Genomic DNA, 23,356 nt, shown 5'->3' with positions numbered 1-23,356 from the left:
TATTCATGACGTCATTATGATGTTTATCATTGTTATCAATTAACAACTACCACCACCACGGTCTTTAATGCACGGTTGTAGACATAGATAATAGAAGAATTCTATGGGTTGTAGATATCACGAATTAAAATATACTATATATATTTTAATTCGTGGTAGATACTAGATATCATGACAAATTATACTTTTTAATTTGTCATGGTAGATATCTTCTAATCATGAACTAAGAAGATATGGACTGGGCACGTTCGTCGTCATTCACGTATGCACTATGCTCAAAATATACCGGTCAGGAAAAAATGTTATGTGTAATAATGTTCATGCTTCAAATCTTCTAAGACCGTGATTGCCGCTATAATAATGTCTAATATATCAAAATGGTAACAACTATTATTGATACGCAATTATAAACAGTAAATACTAAATAAATTTAAATCTATACTGTGGTAAATGATGAATATACCCATTATAAAATAATTTTTAAATTTTTTAACATTTTATTGTGTATATAAAATATAATAATATACATAATAGTTTCAAATCCTCACGTAGTCACGTAAAATATTTTTGAATTAGGTACAATAAATAAACAAAAATTGTAATTTTTGGTTTAAATATCTAATTTCATCAACATTTTTAACCCCAAAAATGTCTATGAAAAAATATATAACATTGATATATTTTAGTTTTAAAATGTACTACTAATGAGAAATCTTGAATTAAATTTTCAAGCCTTAGAACTATTAACATTTATTGAGCTTTTCACTAAAAAATAATTTACAAATGTTGATGAATTTTGTTAAACTTTAAATTTCAACACTTTAAAAAAAGTTGAAGTTATGTATTTTTAATATTTATTAATGGAAATAAAAAACAACATAATGAGAACCTTTTTTATCGAAAATATAAATTGTATGGTACACAAATCATTTAATGGTATCTATAGGCTATAAGGCTATTATTTTACAGAATGCCAGAATATTTTGAAAATTTCTAATCTGTACGGCCTTTTATTAGTTTTATTGATTTTTGAGTTATAAATAAACAATAATCGATTTTGTCAAAACCTGATTAGTATAAGCATTGATTATAATAATATTATATTATAATTATAGTATTTATAATCCAATGGTATAGGTACTAGGTCAGTGTTTCTCAACCGGTGTTCCGCGGCACATAAGTGTTCCGCGAACTAGCTGTAAATGTGCCGCGAGTCACGGCCATGGTACACACTACACGCGTATAGTATTATTAGGTGTTAAAAATAGAAATTTTCCAGTACTTAATTTTCTTAATGCTCCGTCAAAATGTATTGTTATAAAAAATGTGCCGTGAGCATAAAAAGGTTGAGAACTACTGTACTAGGTAGTCTTACGTAAAACTGTAAAAGTCTATTTCACCTAAAAAAATACTGCGCATATCTTGTACTACTAATCATTTAAAGCCCAAAGTTCCATATAGATACAACTCTACAAGACACTAACTAGAAACCACCCTCAAATATGAAGTATGAAGCACTTTTGCTGAAAAAGGGTAACAAATACAAATATCTATGTGACTATGTCAGTAGCTGAAATATAAAATCAAAATCTTTTGTAATTTTTTTTTCATGTTTAGAAAATCATTATATAAACATTTGGAGAAAAAATCATATATCTACAGTTACCTATTAGTTTTCAAAGTATTGTTTATAGCTGTTAGTTTATACCTCCAATAATTACTATTATTTCAATTACTAAATATAAATTTTTTTTTATAAATCGTGTACATATCACACATGGGTATAGTTATTATCACGATTAAAGATATCTTTAATCGTGGTTATTATTACTAGTACTGTAAAATCTAAAAATTATGACCGATGATAGATCAATAAGAAATAACTAAATAAGCATTAAGCTCAAAAATTAAATATTATTATTTATTTGTAAAGTTAATAAGTATTAAGTGCCAAGTGGTACCCGAACTTAAGATTTAAATAATAAAATATATTCATAAACGAAAAATAATAATTCCCATTTCTATACCATGGTTATAAATATAACTGATAACAACTGATTGAAGCGAGTTTGGTTTAAGATAGTATCATCACAGATATATAATATATCGAATGTAAATATCGTATAGTTAGAATTACGATTATAGAAATACATTAATTAGATTATGGATTATAAGATAATCGTTGCAATAATAAATAAAAATATAAATCATATTTTTTTATAATATGTTTGTGGTACGTAGACCAATTTTATTTATAGTATCATGACAGAATAAGATATTTTAGTCCGTGAGTGTCATAAAAGACATGTTGTATTATCTATCTCGATGGCCAAGACGTGCATTTGATCCATAGATAATATATTATCTATAGACCTTGTTTTTGATCTTGGTTAGTGGTATATTATTGGTCAAGAATCGACTCCACTCGCCAGTTTATCGTACATTCGTACCCCTTTTTCTAAAATGTATTGAATTTCGACATACAGCGTATAAAAGTTAAATAACCTTATACATACTACAATACAACATAATACATTTAATCTATTTTGTGTTACTGTCTAGATTTTTACATTGTGCATTATAACTAGATTATACAGTAATAGATAACTTTTTAAATTATAATTAAAAAATATTAATCAAACAAGAGATTATAATTTATAATAACATTAATATATAGAAACATTTATTTATATTTAATATTACATGAATCTAGTCATATCCTATCTATAACATTTTGATGATAACCAAGAATATTGTTGATCGTTCCCGAAATAAAACAACAAATCCCCGAGTTCCTGATTGTCGTGCCTAGACCTACAATAATAATAGCGTAATCCTACCTAAATACGCTACGACACCTTACAATAGATAACAGTAAATTTGTCTCGTAAGTATTCGTAAATATTTTTTATACAGTGTTAAAATAATAAATTAGGTAGTTACTTTCAATATCGACAAAACAATCATATGAAAACTGAACGACGCGTAAATAACGCGTAATTAGAAATATTTTAACTGCTAGGCAGCAACAATCAATGTGAAAATTTGAAATAATTCACTTGCAAATTATGGCAAGTATTGTTATTTTATGCCTTATTTATAAATTGCTACATCAAAATTGTATAAAATGTTAACTTCCTGTTAACATGATTGTAATTTATCTACATTCCATATAATCCAATCTCCTATATTTTCATAAGATATAATATTTATTCTAAACAAATCATTTACTTTTTTAGATATAATAAAAATAAAGTTAAGTATTATCTAAATGATGGCGAGAAAACGACGTAGCACAACTGAAATAAATACAGCTGAAAATGCTTCAGTTCCAAAACGTCGTTATACTAGGTTAGTAGAAATAAATTGATACTTTCAATGATTATAAACTGCATGTAGTTGTATTTTCAATTTAAGTAATATGTTTTATTTTTCAGTGCACAAAGAACTCATCTTGATGAAATGATGGTTTTTAATCATAAAAAATGTCTTTCGTGGTATCATAAATATACAAACGATGTAGGCGAACTAGGTATTTATAAAATAAAAGTACAATTCATTTTTGAAACTTTTTAATTGCCTGTATATTAAATTTATTCTTAGGACCTGAAGGCATGGAAAAATTTTGTATGGATATTGGGGTTGAACCAGAAGATTTAGTTATGCTTGTTTTGGCTTGGAAAATGAATGCTAAATCAATGGGATATTTTTCTAGTGCTGAATGGTTAAAGGGTCTTACAGAATTACAGTAAATACTTTGATTTATAATTAATCTATTAATTATGTAATTATTAATTAATAAAATATATTTTAATTATAGGTGTGATTCAGTTAAAAAACTTCAAAGTAAATTGGAATCTTTAAGGTTGTGTTTTAATGATCCATTAGCTTTCAAAAGTATTTATAGATATGCATATGATTTTGCAAGAGTAAGTTTAACTTTAATATCTTAATATAATAATATTTGTTATAGTATTATTTCATCTATTCATAGATATGTAATCTATAAAATCTATAGGACTGTTATAATAAAAATTTAATTATAAAAGATGTTTATTTTTAATTTTTAAGGATAAAGATCAACGAAGTATGGATATAGAAACTGCAAAATTAATGTTAAATTTATTACTTGGGAAACAATGGAAACTTTACCCATTATTTGCTAAATTTATAGATCAATCCAAGTATAGAGTTATTAATAAAGATCAATGGTGCAATATATTAGAATTTTCACGATCTATCACTACAGATTTGGCAAATTATGACATAGATGGAGCTTGTAAGTATTATAAAATATGTCTACTTAAGTAATTTAAGCATTAAGAATTAAGTTTTACTAAACAATACAATTTATTACTTAGTAATACCGTTTCTTAAATCATATATTTATTATTAATTAATATTAATATTTATTAATTACTTTATGTAAATTTCACGGGTTAGATATCAACATAAGGTATTTTTATTTTTTATTTCACAATCTTAACATTAACTTAAAACATTTTTTTTTTTTTTAATACAAGGATAATAATACTATTCAAAATAAACTATGGACAAATAGACTGTTTGTTACAATGTTGAATCGCAATAGTGTTTAAATGTTAAATTTTAAAATGTATATATTTGTTTATAGGGCCTGTTATGTTAGATGAGTTTGTGGACTGGTTAAAGAACAGTAACAGCTGAAATTAAGAAGTCGATTATTGCTGACCAGGATTAGTTACTGGATTAATATAAGTTAAATACAATTAAATAAAACTCAATCGATCTCTTGTTTGCTTTTTCAATTTCCATACAAATAAATTCATTTTTAATTTCTATTAATATTTCAAAAGTACAGTACATAATACAAATCACTTTTTTGCAAGTCTTCTATTAAAAATATTTTTTATATATATTTATATAGTATATTAATATGAATTATAATAAAATCATTCACCCAGATATTTTTGTATTTATTTATATTTATTGAAATATGTATTGTAATAGTTTTAAAGCATACAATTAAATATCATGTCATATACATAACAAAAGTTATGACAAATAATTTAGAAATTTACATATTTTAAGATAATGAGATTATGAAAATCTTACCTTAACATATATAAGTAAATGTATTATTTATTTCACACTAAAATAATTTTTTTCCAATATATAATTATTAATTAATAGTTAATATTTATATTTTTACATAAACTTAAGTATTTTTAATACATAATGGACCTGAAATATAGTTTAAAATAAGTGAATAACTAAAAATTTATTTTTATTCAAGCAAATAACTTATACTAGTGAAATAATTCTAAAGTAAAATATAATATTAGCATTGATTATATAATGGACTATTCTATAATCAATCATAATAGTTAATGTGAAAAATATAAATGTTCATTTATTAAATAATAATAATGTGTATTAGTATTACACATATTTAGCATATTCTATAATCAATAACAAGTAAAAGATTTTGTTGTTGTTTTATGAAATATAATACAAAAGATACATAATTATGAAAATGTCTAATATATAATAATACTAAGTATACTTTCAATACAATAATATAATAGTAAGAATACATTATGACAATAAAATAATTTTTGCTTCATTTATTGATACAAAAATAGAGTGTACATGTAAATTATTTTTATGCAAGTAATATTGTAGTGATATTTAACACTCCATTAAATAAATTAACCTAACATACAATGACCAATATTCAAATGTTCGTTTGTTAAGAGCTTATATTTTCCAAATTTTGAGTTAAGAGGACGTCTCACCTGCATATGTTGTCTCTGTCTTACACACGTATAACAGTGAATTTTCATTCACCAGTTTCAATAGTGTGCTTTTAGTTTTAATATTAGAGTGAATTGACCTATTATCAAACTTTTAGGTAAGAACATTATCTGTGTTCTCTTGATGGCTTTTTACGATATTTTAATTTTTAAGTGAATTATGATCATTTTCAAATATTTAATAATTTCATACTCATAACTCGCCTAAAAATTAAAATATCGTAAAAAGCCAACAAGAGAACACAGATAATGTTCTTACCTAAAAGTTTGATAATAGGTCAATTCACTTTAATATTAAAACTAAAAGCACACTAATACACTATTGAAACTGGTGAACGAAAATTTACTATATCGTAAGACGGAGAAAACACATGCGGCCATGCGGGTGAGACGTCCTCTTAAGGGTATTGGAATCGGTGATTTTCTGTCTGTCTAACATACACGCAACATAGGATTATAAACGTTTTCTATTTCCAACATACCGATTGATAGAATGAAGCGATAAGAATTCTAAATAAAGATTTGAATTTAGCGTCAAGAATTTTTGAGATCAATTTTCACGCATTTTTGATTTTTTGATTTCAAGTTCTCCAAAAATTGAAATATATCAATTTTTAATTATTCTTTTTTAATATAACGTTTTTAGGATTTTATGGGGATAAAATTTAAAATGTGGGAAAGTCGATCTCAAGTAGACTTGACGACAAATTCGAATCTGTATCCACCATAGACATATAATATGTCTATGGTATCCACTGTCCAGAATTCTTATCGCTTCAATATATCAATCGGCAGTGGCAGACCTGTACTGGCTGTACTTTGTGGGGAGGAGGGTATCGCTTCCAATTCCGTATTATTCTTATCTATTTGTATTTACGATCAATTAAAATTCTATGAATAATAAAACTACTTCAAACTAAATGTAGGTAATAAAACAAATATTAAAGTATTTTATTTTAAAAGGTATTGCGGTTATCATTCTTGTCTTCTACTCTTCTATTGTTTAAATCATGCGCGTTTTCAACTGCGCAATTCGTTTTTGAATATCATGCAACTGCCAATAGAAAATAATTCAATAGCAATGAGAATATGATTACAAAGATATGTTTTAAAATGAAATATGGATAGTATATATTTTAGAACAATGTAATTTACAAACCTTTTGAATTTCCCAATCAATATTTGATATTTTAGAATCATTATTTTTATCATTGTTCGTATTTTCTGCATCGTTTGGTGTTAAACTTATAAGTATATTGTAAATATCTGACATTTCCAAGTCGAAATCAAACCTTCAAAAAGTATAACAAATAAAAATCAAGTATACATGATCAAAATTACAAAACAAATATAAATTCTACCATGATTTAAACTTTTTTTCAAGTTTTACAATATATTTTTTATAAAAATTATATAATTCATTGATATGCTGATAAATAGTTATAATACTTTCAATGGGTGACAAATTTATTTATTTTCAAAACTTAGAACAAAGTTATAATAAACAAATATATATAAGATACATACGGTTTAACTATTGCAGGTTTTACAGCATTCTTATACTTAATGTTTTCCACACTTTCCTAGAAAAATGTATCATTTAATAACAAAAATTTGTTATTCTAAAAATAATTTTTAATTTTTTAGTTTAAGTCAGTTACTTATTACACCATTTACACCTATGTTTTTGCAAAATAAGCTATAATCTATCTATTGTATTAATGATAAATATTAAATTGAGAAAGTATAATATATTTTTGAGGAGTATGCCACGGGTGTAAGTAAAAAAAAAATAAAAAAGTTTCTCTTGAGAGGAGGGGGGTATAACCAAATAAACTCTGCATTCAACTTCAACCAACTTAAAATGTTAACAAAGAAAATACTATTAGTTCAATACTGAAATAAGTATGAATTTATATTTATAAAATGTTATTGTAATTTATGGTTAAAATAAAATCTACCAATTAATTTATATCATAAATTTAACCAGGACCAGGCTGGAATCAAATAATACATAAAAAATTCAATAAATTGTAAGTATACAAAACCATTTTTTTTAAATACTGATAAATATATATAATATTATTTAAGTAATAATTGTATGAACATATATACCTAGTACCTACCTATTAAATTTAATAAACCTATTTCTAGTTTTGTAACTCTTTACTCCCATATGCAATAATTGTTTTAAAGACTCAATGGCCACCGACTATGTCTTACAATAAATATTTACATAAAAAAATGTCAAAGGGTGCCACTGTGACAGTCAGCCCATGCGTTTTATCAAATAAATACATTTAACTTATTGCCTAAAATCTAAATAATTACTTTTCTGTACGTTTGTCTAGATATCATTTTAGAAAATTCTTCATTTACTCCAAACGGAACCTCGAGTCCTCGATCTAAATATAATAAAATGTATTAATATTTATATTACTAATTAAATTAGATTACATATATAAATAAATATGAGGTACTGACATTTTTTTAATTTGGGCAAATTTTCGAAATATTGCAATTGCTTTGCTTTTTCTCTCCATATTTTCAGCGTTTCTTCATCTCTAAACATTTAAAAAATAAAACATATAATATTATAATTCATAAATCATAACCAATCTAGAAAATTGAACATATAATAGTGTTATATCTTTATTTACATTTTACTTGACTACATATACTAGTTTTATGATCATTAACAGATATTTTGGTCAAGTAGTATGTGATGACGTGTGATAGGTAAGCGGAGCTTTTTATTTTTAAGAGGATTAAAAAGTATTGACAATATTATTTTAGACAAAACAAATATACCTTCTATGAAAACTTAACTCCCTCTCGGCTCTCCTAATATATGAACATGGATATTATTATTTAGATTTGATAGGTTCTGAATGTTCCGATAGTACGAATACAAAATCAGACACCGGGCCCAGTAAAAAAAAAAATATTGAGGGGGAGAGGTAATACTCGGCTAAAAGACTTCCTCAACATTTATACTCTGTTTTATTTGTTTTTGATAAATTAATTTATTATATGAAAATTTTATTTTAAAATACATATTTTTTGATATACATTATGTGATAATTAGCAATAAATAATAAAAACTTTTGAATTTCATAGTGGATCTAAATTTAGTTAGGAATTTTATTTTAGATGATAACCATAAGTCTAGGTCACTACTATTACATACCTATTATCTATCTTATTTACGTTAAAATTCGGCCTCTAAATTTCTAATACTATTTTTTTTTTATTAAATTAATGCTTATAGGTACTATGTAGCTCTGTATTTTATCTGTGTTTGGAGCCCCTAGAATTTTAGTAGTAGCACTAACTACGTAAATCGTGCAGTGTATACCTAATTATCTAAGTCAATAAGGCTGTAACTCGTTTTACATTTTCGAAGAGAGCTGCGTCGAGGTTTGACGATCCTCCACATAGACAGCACGTCTATGACTATCAAGCGTATACCTAAACCACTTATAATGAGAAACTGGCTTAACAAAATATATAGGTTAGACCCCCTGGACCCCCTCCTCCCAGTAAATCCACCACTGCTTAGAAGTGGGTATTGCCTAATTTACTGAACTGTTGAACTACTATATTGTGTCATGATTTCAGTACCTATTTCAATATTTATTTATTTATTTATATTTTTAATCTTCAAATTTGAGGATGATTTATGATAAAAAATTTAGTTTAGTTAAAGTTAAGTTAGGTTACCTATATAAGTATCACCAGAAAGAATTTCAAAAACCCTAATTAAACCCTAATTTAATAGGTATATAAAAAAAAATCTATAATTGATAAGCTATTATAATTTATAAGTATGTGATGTACTAGTTTAAAAAAAATTATTAATATGAAGGTAAAATTTATAGGCAGCTACTATAGCTACCTATGATAAAATAATAATAATATTTATTTTTTGCAAATATAGGTACATAATACACATACAAATTCGGACAAATAAACAATATGCAACACTCCCTATAAGCATAGCTTGTATTGGGAGAGTAGAGTTTAGTTTATAAGTTAGGTATACATGTCATAGTAAGTTATAAACAATATAATATTAGTAACAGTATTACAAATAAGTGATAAAAAAAAAAAATTTAAACAAATATAAACATTTGTTCAAATATTACCAAAGTCTATTTTATACAAGAACAATTTAAATTCCTTAGCACTTTTGAAGTTAAATAAATTAATATTCAATTTTTTACATAAATTTGATCCTACGATTAGTGTACATTGCGAACCAAAAGTAGTATTACTACTTGAAACAATATTTATATTGCATTTATATATAGTATTATAATTATGTTTCACGTTTGTCAATAAATGTCTATGTTTATATAATAGTAGTAATACATTAGTAAAAAATAGTTTATCGATATATTGTACCCAATTCATTAAAAATAAGCTTAGTACTAGAGGACTTTGGTTTGCTCAGTAAAAATTTAATAATTCTATTAATTGTGACTTTTAGTTTCTCAAAGTGTGTATTATAAGCACAACCCCAAAACATTATTCCATAACTGAAAATAGATTGCACCAAACTTTGGTGTCGTGCCGTAGAGGGGCCTAGGGGGCATGCGCCCCGGGCGCCTGGTTTAAAGGGGCGCCAAAAAAATTGAAATGTATAATGATAAATAAAATAGGGGGCAAATATTTTTAATTTTCCCCTGGACGCCAAATCTTAACGGCACGGCTCTGGCACCAAAGTAATATAAATAATTCTTTTCGTCCTTATATTGAAATAACATTTAACATCTTTTTAAAAATAGAAAAATAGAAAATTAATATTGTTGTAAGAAAGTGATTATCAAATATCATTACTCTATAGTATAGAGTCTATACCGTTATGACTTATATTAACAGTTAACACAAAACTTTAAACACCAACTTCGTATAGTTATATAATGAATCATCGACGTTCAAATGTAATACTTAAGTAAGTACTCAATTAATAAATTAACAAACAAAACGACTAAACTCACTTGTAAGATTGTAAGATTCGTTCTTGCTTTTCTAATATTACTTTTTGTTTTTCTAAATAAAGTCTTTCTAATTCTTTCATTCTAATATCTCGATCGGTAACTAAACGATCACTGCTCCTAAATTGTATTATTCATAAAAATAACAAAAGTTTAATTAGGTAAGTAATTCATCAATTTATTAAATTATATATTAGTGCGTCAGGCTGCAAGTTTAAGCAGCATGCTGTGCATCTTTATCAAAATCAATTCACTCGGTTATTTTAAAAATTTAAAACGCATATCTTTGCTTTTCGGCTTTTGCAATTTGAAATATATTGATTAAGCCAAATATATTAGGACAATGAAAAAATTGAGCTCATTATATTATTTTAATTTTTAAAACGGGGAGACTTTCAAAGCTTATATTTTTGTTCAAATTTCAATTTCGCACATGGACCTCAATTGGTTAAATTACGACTGCTCATTGTTAAAAATATAAACTTGACAGCTTAGAACCTCAAATTTACCAGCTGGCATATTATATTACAAAGATTAAAAATGATAATGATAAATAAGTGTAAATAATTGTAGAAATACCAATTAGTAAGAAATATCATTGGCCAACTATATCTTTCCATTAACTGCATTTTTGACGTATCCATCTAAACAATTTTAATACAACCCACATTAAAATAGGAAAAACATAAGATAGATATTTAATTATTTTAAGTTATAGTTACAATTTTTATATTTTTTTTGTTTTTTTTATGTATCTTGTCATCATTTTTTTTTATTACGTTAAATTCATTATTATTTTGTTGAATCGTTTCGGTATTATTTTGATCACTTTTCCATTTTTCTTGTAAAAAGCGTATTAAATATTTAGAACCTTTTTTCATCATATCTCTAGTTAGGCAATCAAGCGGATTTCCAGCAACATGTAATTCTCGAAGTTTCGGCAATGATCCTAAAAAGCAATATTATGTAAACCCAAATTTAAATTATAACTTTACAGTATAATTTAATATACAGTCGAGTCGCAATAACTAGAAAAACTTGACAACTCAATTTTTTTTTTTATTTCCCTAGAAATATAAATTAATATAAATTCGAGTTAGACATCTCGAATAATACATAAGTATCTCGAAGCGAATTTTTATCTCACTTATCAACTTCGAGTTATCGCGACTCGACTGTATTATATCTATAATATAATAATTAAGCTTATACTATATAGTTTGTTGGGATTGTAATGTTTTGTAAATTGATAATTACTTAAATAAATTACTAATTTAAAATAAAACTTTCATAGCATGTAGGTGATTCTTTTTTCATAAAACACTCGTTATTTCAAAAAGTATTTATGTTTTTGAAAATATTTTTTTACATAGTTTCAAGTTGTAAAAAAACAACGTTTTTATTAAAAAATTATATTTTTAAATATTTTTTATTCTTATATATTTTTAAGATTTTTACTTTTTTGAATGAAAACATAGTTTTAATTTCATATTCCAAAGCAGAATAAGTGAGTAATTTGAGATAATAGTAAGTTGTCATTCAAAAAAGTAAAAACTTAAAAATATATAAGAATAAAAAATATTTAAAAATATATTTTTTTAATAAAAACGTTGTTTTTTTACAACTTGAAACTATGTAAAAAAATATTTTCAAAAACATTAATACTTTTTGAAATAACGAGTGTTTTATGATAAAAGAATCACCCTGTATATGACTATAGATTTACAAACCTTTATAGTTTCTTTCAAGATAAAAAAAAATACTAAATACTAGGTAACATGCAACTATTAAAAATAATTTAAATTAATTTAAAATATGCTATTATAAATACGCTAAAAAATATAGAAAAATGCTGTTTAAAAAAAATGGTTGGAAAATGTGCACTCGTATTCCTACGACTCTCTATATATGTCTACAGTTTACAGTTTTACACCTAACGCAGAAGAAGAATTAGTAGTTGTAGTACACAGAGTAAATCATCGAACATAATAAATATAATATACATATAATATATAATAATAATTTACAGTGAAAAAGAGGTTCTCTATTTAAAAAATAAAAGTTTTTATCACCACAGGACTACAGGAAACTCCTATAAGTAGTAAAGAAAATCCCAAAATTTGAAAATATGTTCTTTGGGTATATTTAAAAATTCTAAAAATCAGAATTTAAATAAATTCTTTACTAAAGAAAAATATGGTGATGGGTATGCACCCAGTCATCGCGTCTATAGGTACTTAAGAACTATATAAAAGATAAATAAATATTATGAGTATTAATAATACTTTAAACTATGTATTTACATACCCAGAGTCAAAGGCAATCGCTTTAAATCATTTTTGCCCAGAAGCAATACCTGTAGATTTTTATGACCTTGCACACCGTCTGGTAATCGACGTATTCTATTGCATCTTAAATCTAACCACATAAGATTTGTACAACCAGTAAATAATTCGTCAGGTAATGTTCGTATGATGTTATTGTCCAAGTACAAATACTTCGTAAAATAATTATCATATAAATCATTGAATCAATTAATTAAAATATAAGCATATGTAACAGAAATTTGTATATTGGATACTGTACTCACTTTAACGAAATAACCCATCTCTTGAATAAGAGATTCAGGTATCGACATTATATTTCTATTTTTTAAAATCACAATTTCCATCGGTTTCATTTCTAATTTAATATATATAATATTATAACAGAAATAGTAAATCAAAATCGAATTATAAATGTACAAAAAGGAACATCATGACAAATAAAAATCGTGACATCAATACATACATTATATAGTGTTGTCATAACAACGGTCTGCTTAAACTTCACTAAATGAATTCCCAAAGCGAAGTATTTTTTGAAGTTTTTGAACCTAAAGTTTTATCTACATATACATATTTTTGGTAATTTTAATCAACCAAAATATTAGTAAAAAAAATTCGAAAATGATCATAACATCTTCGATCTATAATAATAGATATGTTACTACTCAGTTATCGCATAAAACTTAGGACTTGAAAGTATTCGTTTTACGTATAGGTCAGTAATTTATTTAAATATAAAAGACCTAAAAAAATAAAAATTTTGATAAATAATCTAAGATTTTGCCTAATATTTTTGAGAAAAGATGAAATTTCCCATTTTAAGGCAGTTAAAAATGTAAATACCAATAAATAATAATCAATATTTTTCTCACTTAACTAAACAATCATAGTCTAAAAACAAACATAATTGTAAGATATATTTAGTTTGATTAACAATTTCTTAGACACAAAATCTAAAAACTAAAATATTCTACTTGTACATAATAATTCACAAGGATTTATAATTCGTCTTTAATAGACTATTATTTTGATTACTTGAGTACATCTATAACTATAACTATATAAATTAAATGATCAATTATTGTATTTTTACAAGATATTTCGTTGAATTTTAAATACATAAATAGGTACCTTATATTATTGTAACAGTGTACTACAGTTATAATTTATAAAGTATTGTTAATAGGCACCTAGATTACAATTATACATATAATAATATATAATACACTCATTACTCAGTACTGACAGTACTTACTAACTTAATACATCATTAAATTTAATTTACAAAACTATAAAATAATGTATTATTTTACATAGTCTATAGTTATTAGGTAGTTAATGGTACCAAGTTGATATAGTTTTAATCTGTATACGTGGAGCTTTTCATGTTTGTCTGGTATTGTATCAAAATGACTAGATAAGTTAAACCCGCAGCAAAAGTCTTTAAACAACAAAATAATACATAAAAGTAGAATTATCTCGATTGTTTATACATACACACATATATATATATATATGCAAATAAAAATAATTAATGTATTAATTAATAAAACAATAAATATAGTTTCTACGAATAAATATTAAACTTACTGAAATAATTAGACGTATATTTAATGTAAATACATCGCATGCTGTGAATTCGACAGAACTATGAGAAAGCTGATCCAAAAACAAATGTAACTGCATAAAAAAAGTGATGAAATGTATAAATGTATAATTTATAATTTATATACATTTTAAGTAAAAGACATCGTTGACATTTTAATTCAAGACCAGAATAAAGGAGCTAGAGCTGCAATTTTTTGGATTTATAAAATAATGTAACTATATGATGTGGACACGAGAACTTGTAATTTATTGACTGCAGTCATATTATTATATTAGCGCAGTTTTAAATGTAAACATATTAGTTTTAATTTGTTTTGGCAGTATATAATATTATTGGCATTTTTGTGAAAACGAATGATTTCTGTCTGAAGTCTGATTTTTTCCAGTAAAAACGGGTCTGTTGATTTCCTATAATTGGCTATAATACAATTATCTACTTAACATAATTTAAATTAATAATTAAATAACAAGATTTTAAAAAAGTGGGCAAGTGGGTACTGCTCTGCTGTATAGTAGGTGTCGAGTGGGTCACTATAACTATATTATAATTGTATACGAAAAATAATTCTGATTGGTGGAGATGGTCTGTCAATTTATATCACTTAGTATATTTCATATTTTCAGGATAGATTTTTCTGATATTGCATGCTTGTTATATATAGTATAGGTTTATTAAAAACTAAAATGTATTTTGAGGAAAACAATTTATTTAGATATTATATTAATATTTATTTATTATAATAATATATATCTGTTTCCCATTATATTATACTGTTATTCATTTTTAATTAATACCACCTTATCATAAGACAGTGCAAATTGTTTATGTTCATGGTATAAATAGGTAATATTTTAGAAGTGTCATTGTTTATATTAAAATTTATAGTTTTAAACGTAAAAGTATTAAGTCTAATTCCCATAAATAATGTTTTTAAATTATAACAAAATATTAAAAACTGTCTGAGGAGAAATAGTTACTTTACCGTGAGTACTCATTTTATGTCATAAAAATTTGAATTTCAAACGTTGCACAAATGATTAAAGTAACTTTTCGGTAATTTTTTTTTTTAATTTAACTAGAAATACATGAAGAATTTTGAACTGCATTTTCAAATGTTATTATAAAAAGAAAAATTTTATGAATTTCAAACAACAAAATAATTTGCAAATGTTAAATTTTGTCAAAATTCTTACTTAAAAACGCTTACAAAAAAAATATTGTTATTCTTTGTTTAAAAATGTTATCCATGTATAAAGTTGAAATGTCTATCAAAAAATTGGTTTACGAACATTCGATTTTGAATTGAACCAAAACAACAAAAATCGTGTCGAATTTTGCGTAAAAATTCCCGTTTTTACTTAATTTTTTGTTTGATTTTCCTAGTTAATTATAAAATTACTGTTGATTTTGTTAATTTGACTCCTCCAAAGTACGAAAAAGATCAAATTTATAACCATCGAAGCTTTGATACTGCTTCAAAAGTGATGATAGATTGTTATTTTTAAAAAAAATTATTAAATTTAATACATCTATCGCTCATTCGCTCCACTCAGAATTAAAAATATTAAATTTAATTCTATTATATTAAATATATGAAAAGTATCTAATCTATATAATATAACAATTTATTTACCTCTTGATTTATACTACAATCCAAGCAATTACTTTTTAAGTTTGCTATAAGTGTCTTAGTGTAAATAGCCTGAAACATATAATTATTATTTTAATTGGTATAATAAATACCTATACTTATACAAAATATATATACCTATAAAGCTATATAAATTAAATTTAGAAGTAAAGACTAAAGCTCATATTCTATAACGGGTATAAATGTATAGAAAAATTGCTGCAAAAAGTGAAAACCCCAAAACTTTTTTCTGCATACGTCCCTGACTTGGTGCATTTAAAACGAATAATATCATTATGTGAACGGCGTGGTTCGGCACCTACCTGCTTCGTGGTGTAATGACACATCAGGATTATGCCCATGTACCGCACTGCGTAGTGCAGCATCCAGCAGTATACGATGAGGCCAGACATGGCGTATTTGCCCATCACATGAAACGTCTCGTAATAGATGTCGAAAAATGACATCACGCATAAGGCGCACACTGACATGCCCAGCTGCACGCCAAACAGACGGTTCAGACAGCCGATGGATTCGCGCAGCAGCCAGTGTCTGATCCGCAGTGTTTCGACGGCATCGGCCGTCGCCATGACGCTGTCCGACGCATCCTTCGCCGCTACTGCAATGCCGGGTGCATCGGGTGTTGCGGCAGCATTCTCATGTAGTGAGTGTCTCGAAAAACGCGCCAACCCTGCGGAACCACCTAGCTCAGCAACGTCGTCGTTGACCGTCTTCAGCTTGCAGTACAACATGAAACACTGCTGCACGAACTGCGTCTCCGAACAGCACATGGTCACGTTTTGGATGTAGATGAACACGTAAAAGACGACCCCCTGCATCAACGCGGGATTGTCGCCGTCTGGCGTCCACAGCATCCACAATCGCAGAACGTTGACAGGCACGACCAGCAGTAAGCACGCGCACACGGCTGTGGCCGTGAACACGCGGTATTGAGCGGCATCGGTTGCCGTCGTTGGCGAATACGTCTCGTAGCACTCCATAGTCTCCCTGTACTTTTCGAATCCCATCGTCACCGAGTACGACAGAGATATCCTCGACAGTACCGACGTCATGTTCGCTATGTTTGGGTACATTTCCTTCAGAATCCTGACCGACTCGCTGCTGCACTTATCGCCGATCCGGCAGACGACCGCCGGTCCGACGATCAACACGTAAACGCATGACGCTGACAGCAGCACGGTGAAAAGTATCGGCAGTAACGTGTTACTGTTCGGGTTGTTGTCCAGCATGTTTGCCGGGAATACACCGAACGTCCTCCAAAACAACGCGATGGGCCAATAAGTCAACAATTTATTATTATTTATTACCATTTATTATTATAGTGGACGACTTTCGAAATATCTATTTTATAATATACAGCGCCAATAATTGGTATTTGGCCCTATATACCTGCGGATTATATAAAATAATATAGCAAATGCCAATAATGTAATATATAGGTGACCGCGAGTATAACTACGTTTAGTCAGAGGTGTCCGATTTGATTGAGACTTTGTGGCATTTAATAATGTTTCGTTTTATTTCTATTATATATATATACATACCTATATCGACATATTCAGACTTTTTGATCCCTAAGCCCTTTACTAAAAGCAAAATATGAATACTTTATTAAGTTAAAAAAAAACATAAAATATACACCTACTCAACTTGACGTTTGATACTTACATTATATTTCTCAAGTATTATATTTTCAAACTAATCCTAACGATATTCGAGTGCTTAGTGCTTACATAATATAGTAGTGTAACATATCGACTTAAAAATATTTTGACTTATTACACATAATAATTCTCACGTGATATTATATTATAATAAGCGTCAAACATGGTTACTCGAAGTTAAATCATTGTAATAAATAATAATATAAATATATATAAACGTATTAATTTGAAAAGAAGGTGGGCAAGTGAGTACAGCACTGCTGTATAGGAAGTCTGTGTAGAGCAGTGATACTGTAATAGATGTATTATATTTGAATTAAATTATGTATCGATATATACACAAAAAACTATTTTGAGCATAGATTTCAAACTTACATTATTATGAATTTAAAATAAAATGTACTCGCTAAACTTAAGTGTATACCTATAATTAATGGATAAGTATTAAAAATATTAATACTAAATACCTATATTATAATTATATTATATTATATTGGCCCGATATTATATTTTAATATATAAATATCTATTTTTTTATATATTTATGTAAAATACCAATATTCTAGTAACCTATTACATTTACAAAAAAAAAAAAAACTATCAATAATGTTATACCTTTCAATAATATTCATAATAGTTATTAGTTCATCTCTTAATGAAATAATCTACCAGAAAATGTATCTTTAATGTATCCAATTGTTTATATTATATGTCTGAATTATCATAATGTGATATTTTTCTTAACTTATTGTAAATAGCTAATAATAATAATAGTTCATAATATATAATTGAATAATACTCATAATCTGAATATAACATACTATACACTAAAAATAAAACACCGTGTAACCATTTAGGTATGACATTAAAATAATTTAAAAAAACATTTTATGTATTAATGTATTATTAATATATTAACGATAAATGATATATTTTAATAAAATAAATAAATATTAATAGATTATTAAATTTATATTTAGTCAAATATGAACTATGAATAAACTAAATGTAGCTAATAGTGGCCAAGAGGCCAAAATACCTACTTAATACTTAAATAATTTACAATTTTTTATGAATGAAATTGTACTAATATTACCAAATAGGTTGTACCAGCAGCTATAGCCTATAATATATATATACATAAAAAACAAACATTAATTAGTCATTAGTTGTTCGTTTTTATTTTTGAAAGATATACCTATATAATATTTAACATAGGACATATTAAGAATGTATGTACAGATAAGTGAATAACACTGTAAATTATGAAATGAATGAAGCTGTAGGACAACTTTTATTTTATTCATTTTTATAACATAAAAAATAAACCGTTTAGCAGTTTACTGTTTACGGTATGATTTTCTTCTGCGCCCTTTACATTTATTTTAGGTGATATTCGGGAGTTGTAAGTGTGGCAAAGTTAGGGAGTTTGGAATGTTAATAAGTCGTTGTTAAGTAGTATTTTATTTTATTTGCACGTTAATTGCGATATATAAGGTAAAATATAGGAATTGAATTGTGAAGTATATAATAATAATAACAATATTCAAATACAAAAATAATATTTGAAATCGTTTAATTACTGAGAAAGTTTGGTAGTGTTTGAAAATTGTGATCAAAGATCTGTAGTGATGTCGTGATGACTAATGGAATTTGGATATCAATAATCAATGTATCACATTAACATCACATTTTATTAGTAGAAGCCAGCTATTAGGAATAAATTTGATGTTGTCCGAATTGTCGCGTTATTGTAACAAAATGTCTATACATTACTATACTACGACTAGGACATATATTAAAACATTGAAAATCAATCGTATAAAGAACAATGGAGTAAGTATTCTCTAAACTTATAGTAGTACAACCATAACAGTTAACAGACACATATTGTAGAAAAATATATCCAACACATTTTTTGCAGTACTTAACTTGTTGGAAATTATTGGATTACTTTTATTATTTGTTAGACTTTATTTTCGTTAGTAGAGCTTTTTAGTTAGTTCAAAAAGTTGAGATAGACATTTTTTTATACAGGTAAAATTTCTTCATCATAATTTTATATTGTTGAAGTATATATTAAACATCATAAAAGTCATAAAAGCTCTTCCAGTGAAAATAAAATCCAACTGTCCAACAAATTCTGGAAGTAATCCAACAATATTTAACAAAGTAACAATTAGGTTACCAACAAATTTGTTGGATATATTGAATATAATATGTATCTATGTTATGACTTATAGTTATGCTACTAATGTGCTAAAGCGCAGCTTATATATTTGTGTATAGTATAAGTTTACGATTTTTAAATTTATTTTACGTATCTGATAAATACTGAAAATAACAATACAATTAATTAAATATTAAACGCAATTACTATGAAAAAAATGTCCAGTCGAACCAAAATATTTTCATTATTATTGCCATTGATTTTAATTAGGTACTACACTATTACTAATAATAATTTATAATTAATGTAATAACTAATAAGATTTACTGCAGTGTATCTATATTTGGTTTTAGCAAAGTAATGTATTATTTCATGTAGATATAATAACTTTACATTTTATTCACACTTACCGATTTTATAATCTGTGTATTCAAAGTGAAAAAATCACATGCGGTAAATTCAATTGACTGATGGCGTATTTGATTTACAAATAACAACAACTAAAATCATTTAAACCAGTGAAAACACTAAATGTACAATATATTATTATAAATATATAATGTTTTATTATAATTATAAGATATAACATATTATGGTAATTATTACCTCTTCCTTTGTACTATTATCCAACATTTGATTATTTGTATCTAAAATGATTGATTTTGATTTTATTGCCTGAAAAAGTATAAATATAATATATACATAGTAATACCTATAATAATATATTTACTTAATTGTTCAGTAAAATGTGAAATTTTATATGATGTGCAAAATAGGTGTTCTTGGGCGTGCACAAGATATTAGAGTATGCAACCGCAAGGTGGCATAGTCATCCTTATGGCAATATAGCAAAAATAAATAAAAACTTTATGATGGTAATAACGCTTAATGATTTAATCGTATATTTATAATTTATTTATTATAAACTATTAATAGTTATAACTTACAATATTATGTAAAGATATTATAATATCCTTATTAAAATCAGATTAATAAAAAAAAAACTTGCAATAATATTTGCATAGGTAGGTACACTCGTAGGTACACAAGTTACGAGTAGGTAAATGCCATAAGATAGGATATACCAAAAACCAAACTATCATGGAATGCCGAGTGATCCGATGTACCTACGTTATATCCAACAAGGATCAGCATACATGGCACATGCAGTAGTGCACTTAGTGCAGTATGCCAGTATGTACTATGCCGCAGGCGCGGATCCAGCCTACATTAACGAGGGGCGGATTATAAATATCTAATATCTATACATATTTACTATTTACCTACTGTTAAATACGAGTATATACACACACATATATATATATATATATATTATGCATGCAAATATGCAATAGTACTTAATTCAATCATTTCTTATTAATTATAATGAATACATTTTTCATAAGCTGAATGGAATTATTTAAAACTTAAAATTACCCTTTTATTAGGTATCAAATACCTTTTTTTTAAATTTCACAATAAAATATTATACACAAATTTCAATACTAAAATATGTAGACACTAGACATGTAGTAGTTACAAAACAAAATCTAATCTTCTGTTTACATAGGATAACACAAAATATTAAATTTAAAGAACACATTTTGATACAGCCTCCGGGGGGGGGGGAGCACTGGATCCGCGCCTACACTACGGTAATAGTTAAGCTTCCCCAGTTCTCCTCATAGAAAACACTGAGAGATATAAGACACTTAATAATTATGTATATAGAATTGATTCTGCGGTATAATTTTTTTTTTACTCTAAGAGTTTAATAAAAATATTTAAAGTCAATAGTTAAACATTAATGTATATTTTTCATTAGAATCTCAAACGCTTAAAATAACGGATGCAATGTTAGGATTATGCATACCTTAAAAAAGATCTGCGCACGCCTACGATAGATTTGTATATATAATTATACTAAAAGTATTTAATGTAATCTTATGACTTGAATAGTAGTTAGGTACATTTATACTTATATTGGCTATTAATTATTACCAACCTGTTTCGTAGTGTAGTGTGCTACTAAGATAATCATAAACAATCTTAGAGAATATTGAAACAGCCAACCGTAGACCAATAACTTTGACGGGGAATTGTGAAATATCTCATAATAAATATCAAACAAGGCCATTACCCACAACAAGAACACTGACAGTCCCATCTGGATACCCAACAGGTTGTTAAGGATGTCCACCGCTTGGCGAGTCAGCCAGTGCTTAATTCTGAGTATCTCCACAGCATTGGCCATCGGATGACTAATAAGCCGCGGCCGATAAAAGTCCTTGTCATATCTGACACACTGAAACGATTTTTTGTAATCTTTCCACATAGTTGCCGACGAGCCCAATATGAACGGGTATTTAGCGTAGTTCACGTTTTCGTTCCGTAGTTTTTTCAAATCATCGTTGATTCCCCGGAATCTGGTGTAGATTATAAAACACTGGGTGACAAATTGCGTTTCTATACAACACATGCTCAGGTTTTGAATGTATATGAACAGATAGTAAATGAACAGCGATATGTCGGAGGACTCGTTTTTGTACAAATAATACAACCGGCTTATGTTTATCGGTAAAATTATACTTAGACACACAAAAACGACGAAGAACGAAAATGTCTTGTAGTTCTTATGTTGCGTAGATGACGTTGGCGAATACATTTCGAAAGCCTTTATAGTTTCTCTGTATTTGAGTAAATTTTGTTTTGATTGAACCATTATGGCTATCCTCGACAGGAGAGTGGTGGACGCCAACACTCTAGTGTACATCCCGATCATGGCTGTCGAGAAAACGTCACACCAATGGTCTAATTTACATAAAGCATTCGATGCGGTAATAAAATTGTAAATGCATGTAACAATTAAGAGTATTGAGAACACGTTTTGGAATTTATTGTAAGTTAGATCGATATTGAACAGACCACACAGTTTCCAAAACGATTGGACAAGCCACATCTCAAAAACGTATAGGATATGTTGAAGAAGATAGGCGTACCACCTATATACAATAAATTATTAACATAAATACTTAATAAGAGTTCCACAAAAACTGATAAATACCTAAAATAAGAACAGTTATTAATAATGAATATATGTAGTATATTGTTATTTATTAAAAGTAACAATTTATAGAAAC

General features: G+C 26.6%; 4 protein-coding genes across 5 annotated transcripts; 1 reads left to right on the top strand and 3 right to left on the bottom strand.

Annotated features, from left to right (window-relative positions):
- The first annotated feature begins 2,429 nt into the window (after positions 1–2,429).
- LOC132922086 (DCN1-like protein 4) lies at positions 2,430–4,944 on the top strand. 2 transcript variants are annotated; one of them, XM_060985412.1, is made up of 7 exons: positions 2,430–2,887; positions 3,240–3,351; positions 3,438–3,532; positions 3,604–3,748; positions 3,821–3,929; positions 4,072–4,279; positions 4,634–4,944. In XM_060985412.1, exons 2-7 carry the CDS (start codon positions 3,272–3,274, stop codon positions 4,684–4,686), a joined length of 690 nt encoding a protein of 229 aa, XP_060841395.1. In that variant the 5' UTR covers positions 2,430–2,887; positions 3,240–3,271; the 3' UTR covers positions 4,687–4,944. The 2 variants fall into 2 exon arrangements, with proteins under 2 accessions (XP_060841395.1, XP_060841396.1); XM_060985413.1 differs by lacking the exon at positions 2,430–2,887 and adding an exon at positions 2,894–3,071.
- A 284-nt stretch (positions 4,945–5,228) lies between these two features.
- LOC132922085 (leucine-rich repeat-containing protein 27-like) lies at positions 5,229–13,522 on the bottom strand. The gene is made up of 10 exons (XM_060985411.1): positions 13,386–13,522; positions 13,103–13,292; positions 11,518–11,744; positions 11,375–11,439; positions 10,799–10,915; positions 8,280–8,359; positions 8,127–8,200; positions 7,323–7,378; positions 6,955–7,087; positions 5,229–6,849 (listed from the first exon to the last, which is right to left on the bottom strand). The coding sequence occupies exons 1-10, from the start codon at positions 13,473–13,475 to the stop codon at positions 6,799–6,801; spliced, it is 1,083 nt and encodes a 360-aa protein (XP_060841394.1). The 5' UTR covers positions 13,476–13,522; the 3' UTR covers positions 5,229–6,798.
- A 652-nt stretch (positions 13,523–14,174) lies between these two features.
- On the bottom strand, positions 14,175–18,100 carry LOC132919804 (uncharacterized). Its single transcript, XM_060981669.1, has 4 exons — positions 16,685–18,100; positions 16,365–16,433; positions 14,713–14,802; positions 14,175–14,563 (listed from the first exon to the last, which is right to left on the bottom strand). Exons 1-4 carry the CDS (start codon positions 17,690–17,692, stop codon positions 14,483–14,485), a joined length of 1,248 nt encoding a protein of 415 aa, XP_060837652.1. The 5' UTR covers positions 17,693–18,100; the 3' UTR covers positions 14,175–14,482.
- Positions 18,101–19,115: 1,015 nt separating this feature from the next.
- LOC132919805 (gustatory receptor for bitter taste 93a) lies at positions 19,116–23,175 on the bottom strand. The gene is made up of 4 exons (XM_060981670.1): positions 22,222–23,175; positions 20,823–20,891; positions 20,627–20,716; positions 19,116–19,169 (listed from the first exon to the last, which is right to left on the bottom strand). Exons 1-4 carry the CDS (start codon positions 23,173–23,175, stop codon positions 19,116–19,118), a joined length of 1,167 nt encoding a protein of 388 aa, XP_060837653.1.
- Between the last annotated feature and the right edge of the window lie 181 nt (positions 23,176–23,356).

The sequence above is a fragment of the Rhopalosiphum padi genome, chromosome 2 (assembly GCF_020882245.1).
Source record: "Rhopalosiphum padi isolate XX-2018 chromosome 2, ASM2088224v1, whole genome shotgun sequence".
In the NCBI taxonomy this organism is placed as follows: Eukaryota; Metazoa; Arthropoda; class Insecta; order Hemiptera; family Aphididae; genus Rhopalosiphum; species Rhopalosiphum padi.
The sequence above is the reverse complement of the archived record's forward strand: the minus strand, read 5'-3'. Positions and strand labels throughout refer to the sequence as shown.

Bases quoted from the DNA above. Each gene is read 5' to 3' on its own strand.
- LOC132922086 (XM_060985412.1), top strand. From the start codon at position 3,272: ATGATGGCGAGAAAACGACGTAGCACAACTGAAATAAATACAGCTGAA. The intron at 3,352-3,437 runs GTTAGTAGAAAT...TTTATTTTTCAG, and splicing joins CCAAAACGTCGTTATACTAG to TGCACAAAGAACTCATCTTG. The intron at 3,749-3,820 runs GTAAATACTTTG...TTTTAATTATAG, and splicing joins AAGGGTCTTACAGAATTACA to GTGTGATTCAGTTAAAAAAC.
- LOC132922085 (XM_060985411.1), bottom strand. From the start codon at position 13,475: ATGAAACCGATGGAAATTGTGATTTTAAAAAATAGAAATATAATGTCG. The intron at 13,293-13,385 runs GTGAGTACAGTA...TATTTTACGAAG, and splicing joins AGATGGGTTATTTCGTTAAA to TATTTGTACTTGGACAATAA. The intron at 6,850-6,954 runs GTTTGTAAATTA...TTCTATTGGCAG, and splicing joins TTGATTGGGAAATTCAAAAG to TTGCATGATATTCAAAAACG.
- LOC132919804 (XM_060981669.1), bottom strand. From the start codon at position 17,692: ATGGTAATAAATAATAATAAATTGTTGACTTATTGGCCCATCGCGTTG. The intron at 16,434-16,684 runs GTAGGTGCCGAA...TATATGTTTCAG, and splicing joins GTCATTACACCACGAAGCAG to GCTATTTACACTAAGACACT. The intron at 14,803-16,364 runs GTAAATAAATTG...TTTTTTATGCAG, and splicing joins ATTGTAGTATAAATCAAGAG to TTACATTTGTTTTTGGATCA.
- LOC132919805 (XM_060981670.1), bottom strand. From the start codon at position 23,175: ATGTGGCTTGTCCAATCGTTTTGGAAACTGTGTGGTCTGTTCAATATC. The intron at 20,892-22,221 runs GTTGGTAATAAT...ATACTTTTTCAG, and splicing joins CACACTACACTACGAAACAG to GCAATAAAATCAAAATCAAT. The intron at 20,717-20,822 runs GTAATAATTACC...AAATGATTTTAG, and splicing joins ATAATAGTACAAAGGAAGAG to TTGTTGTTATTTGTAAATCA.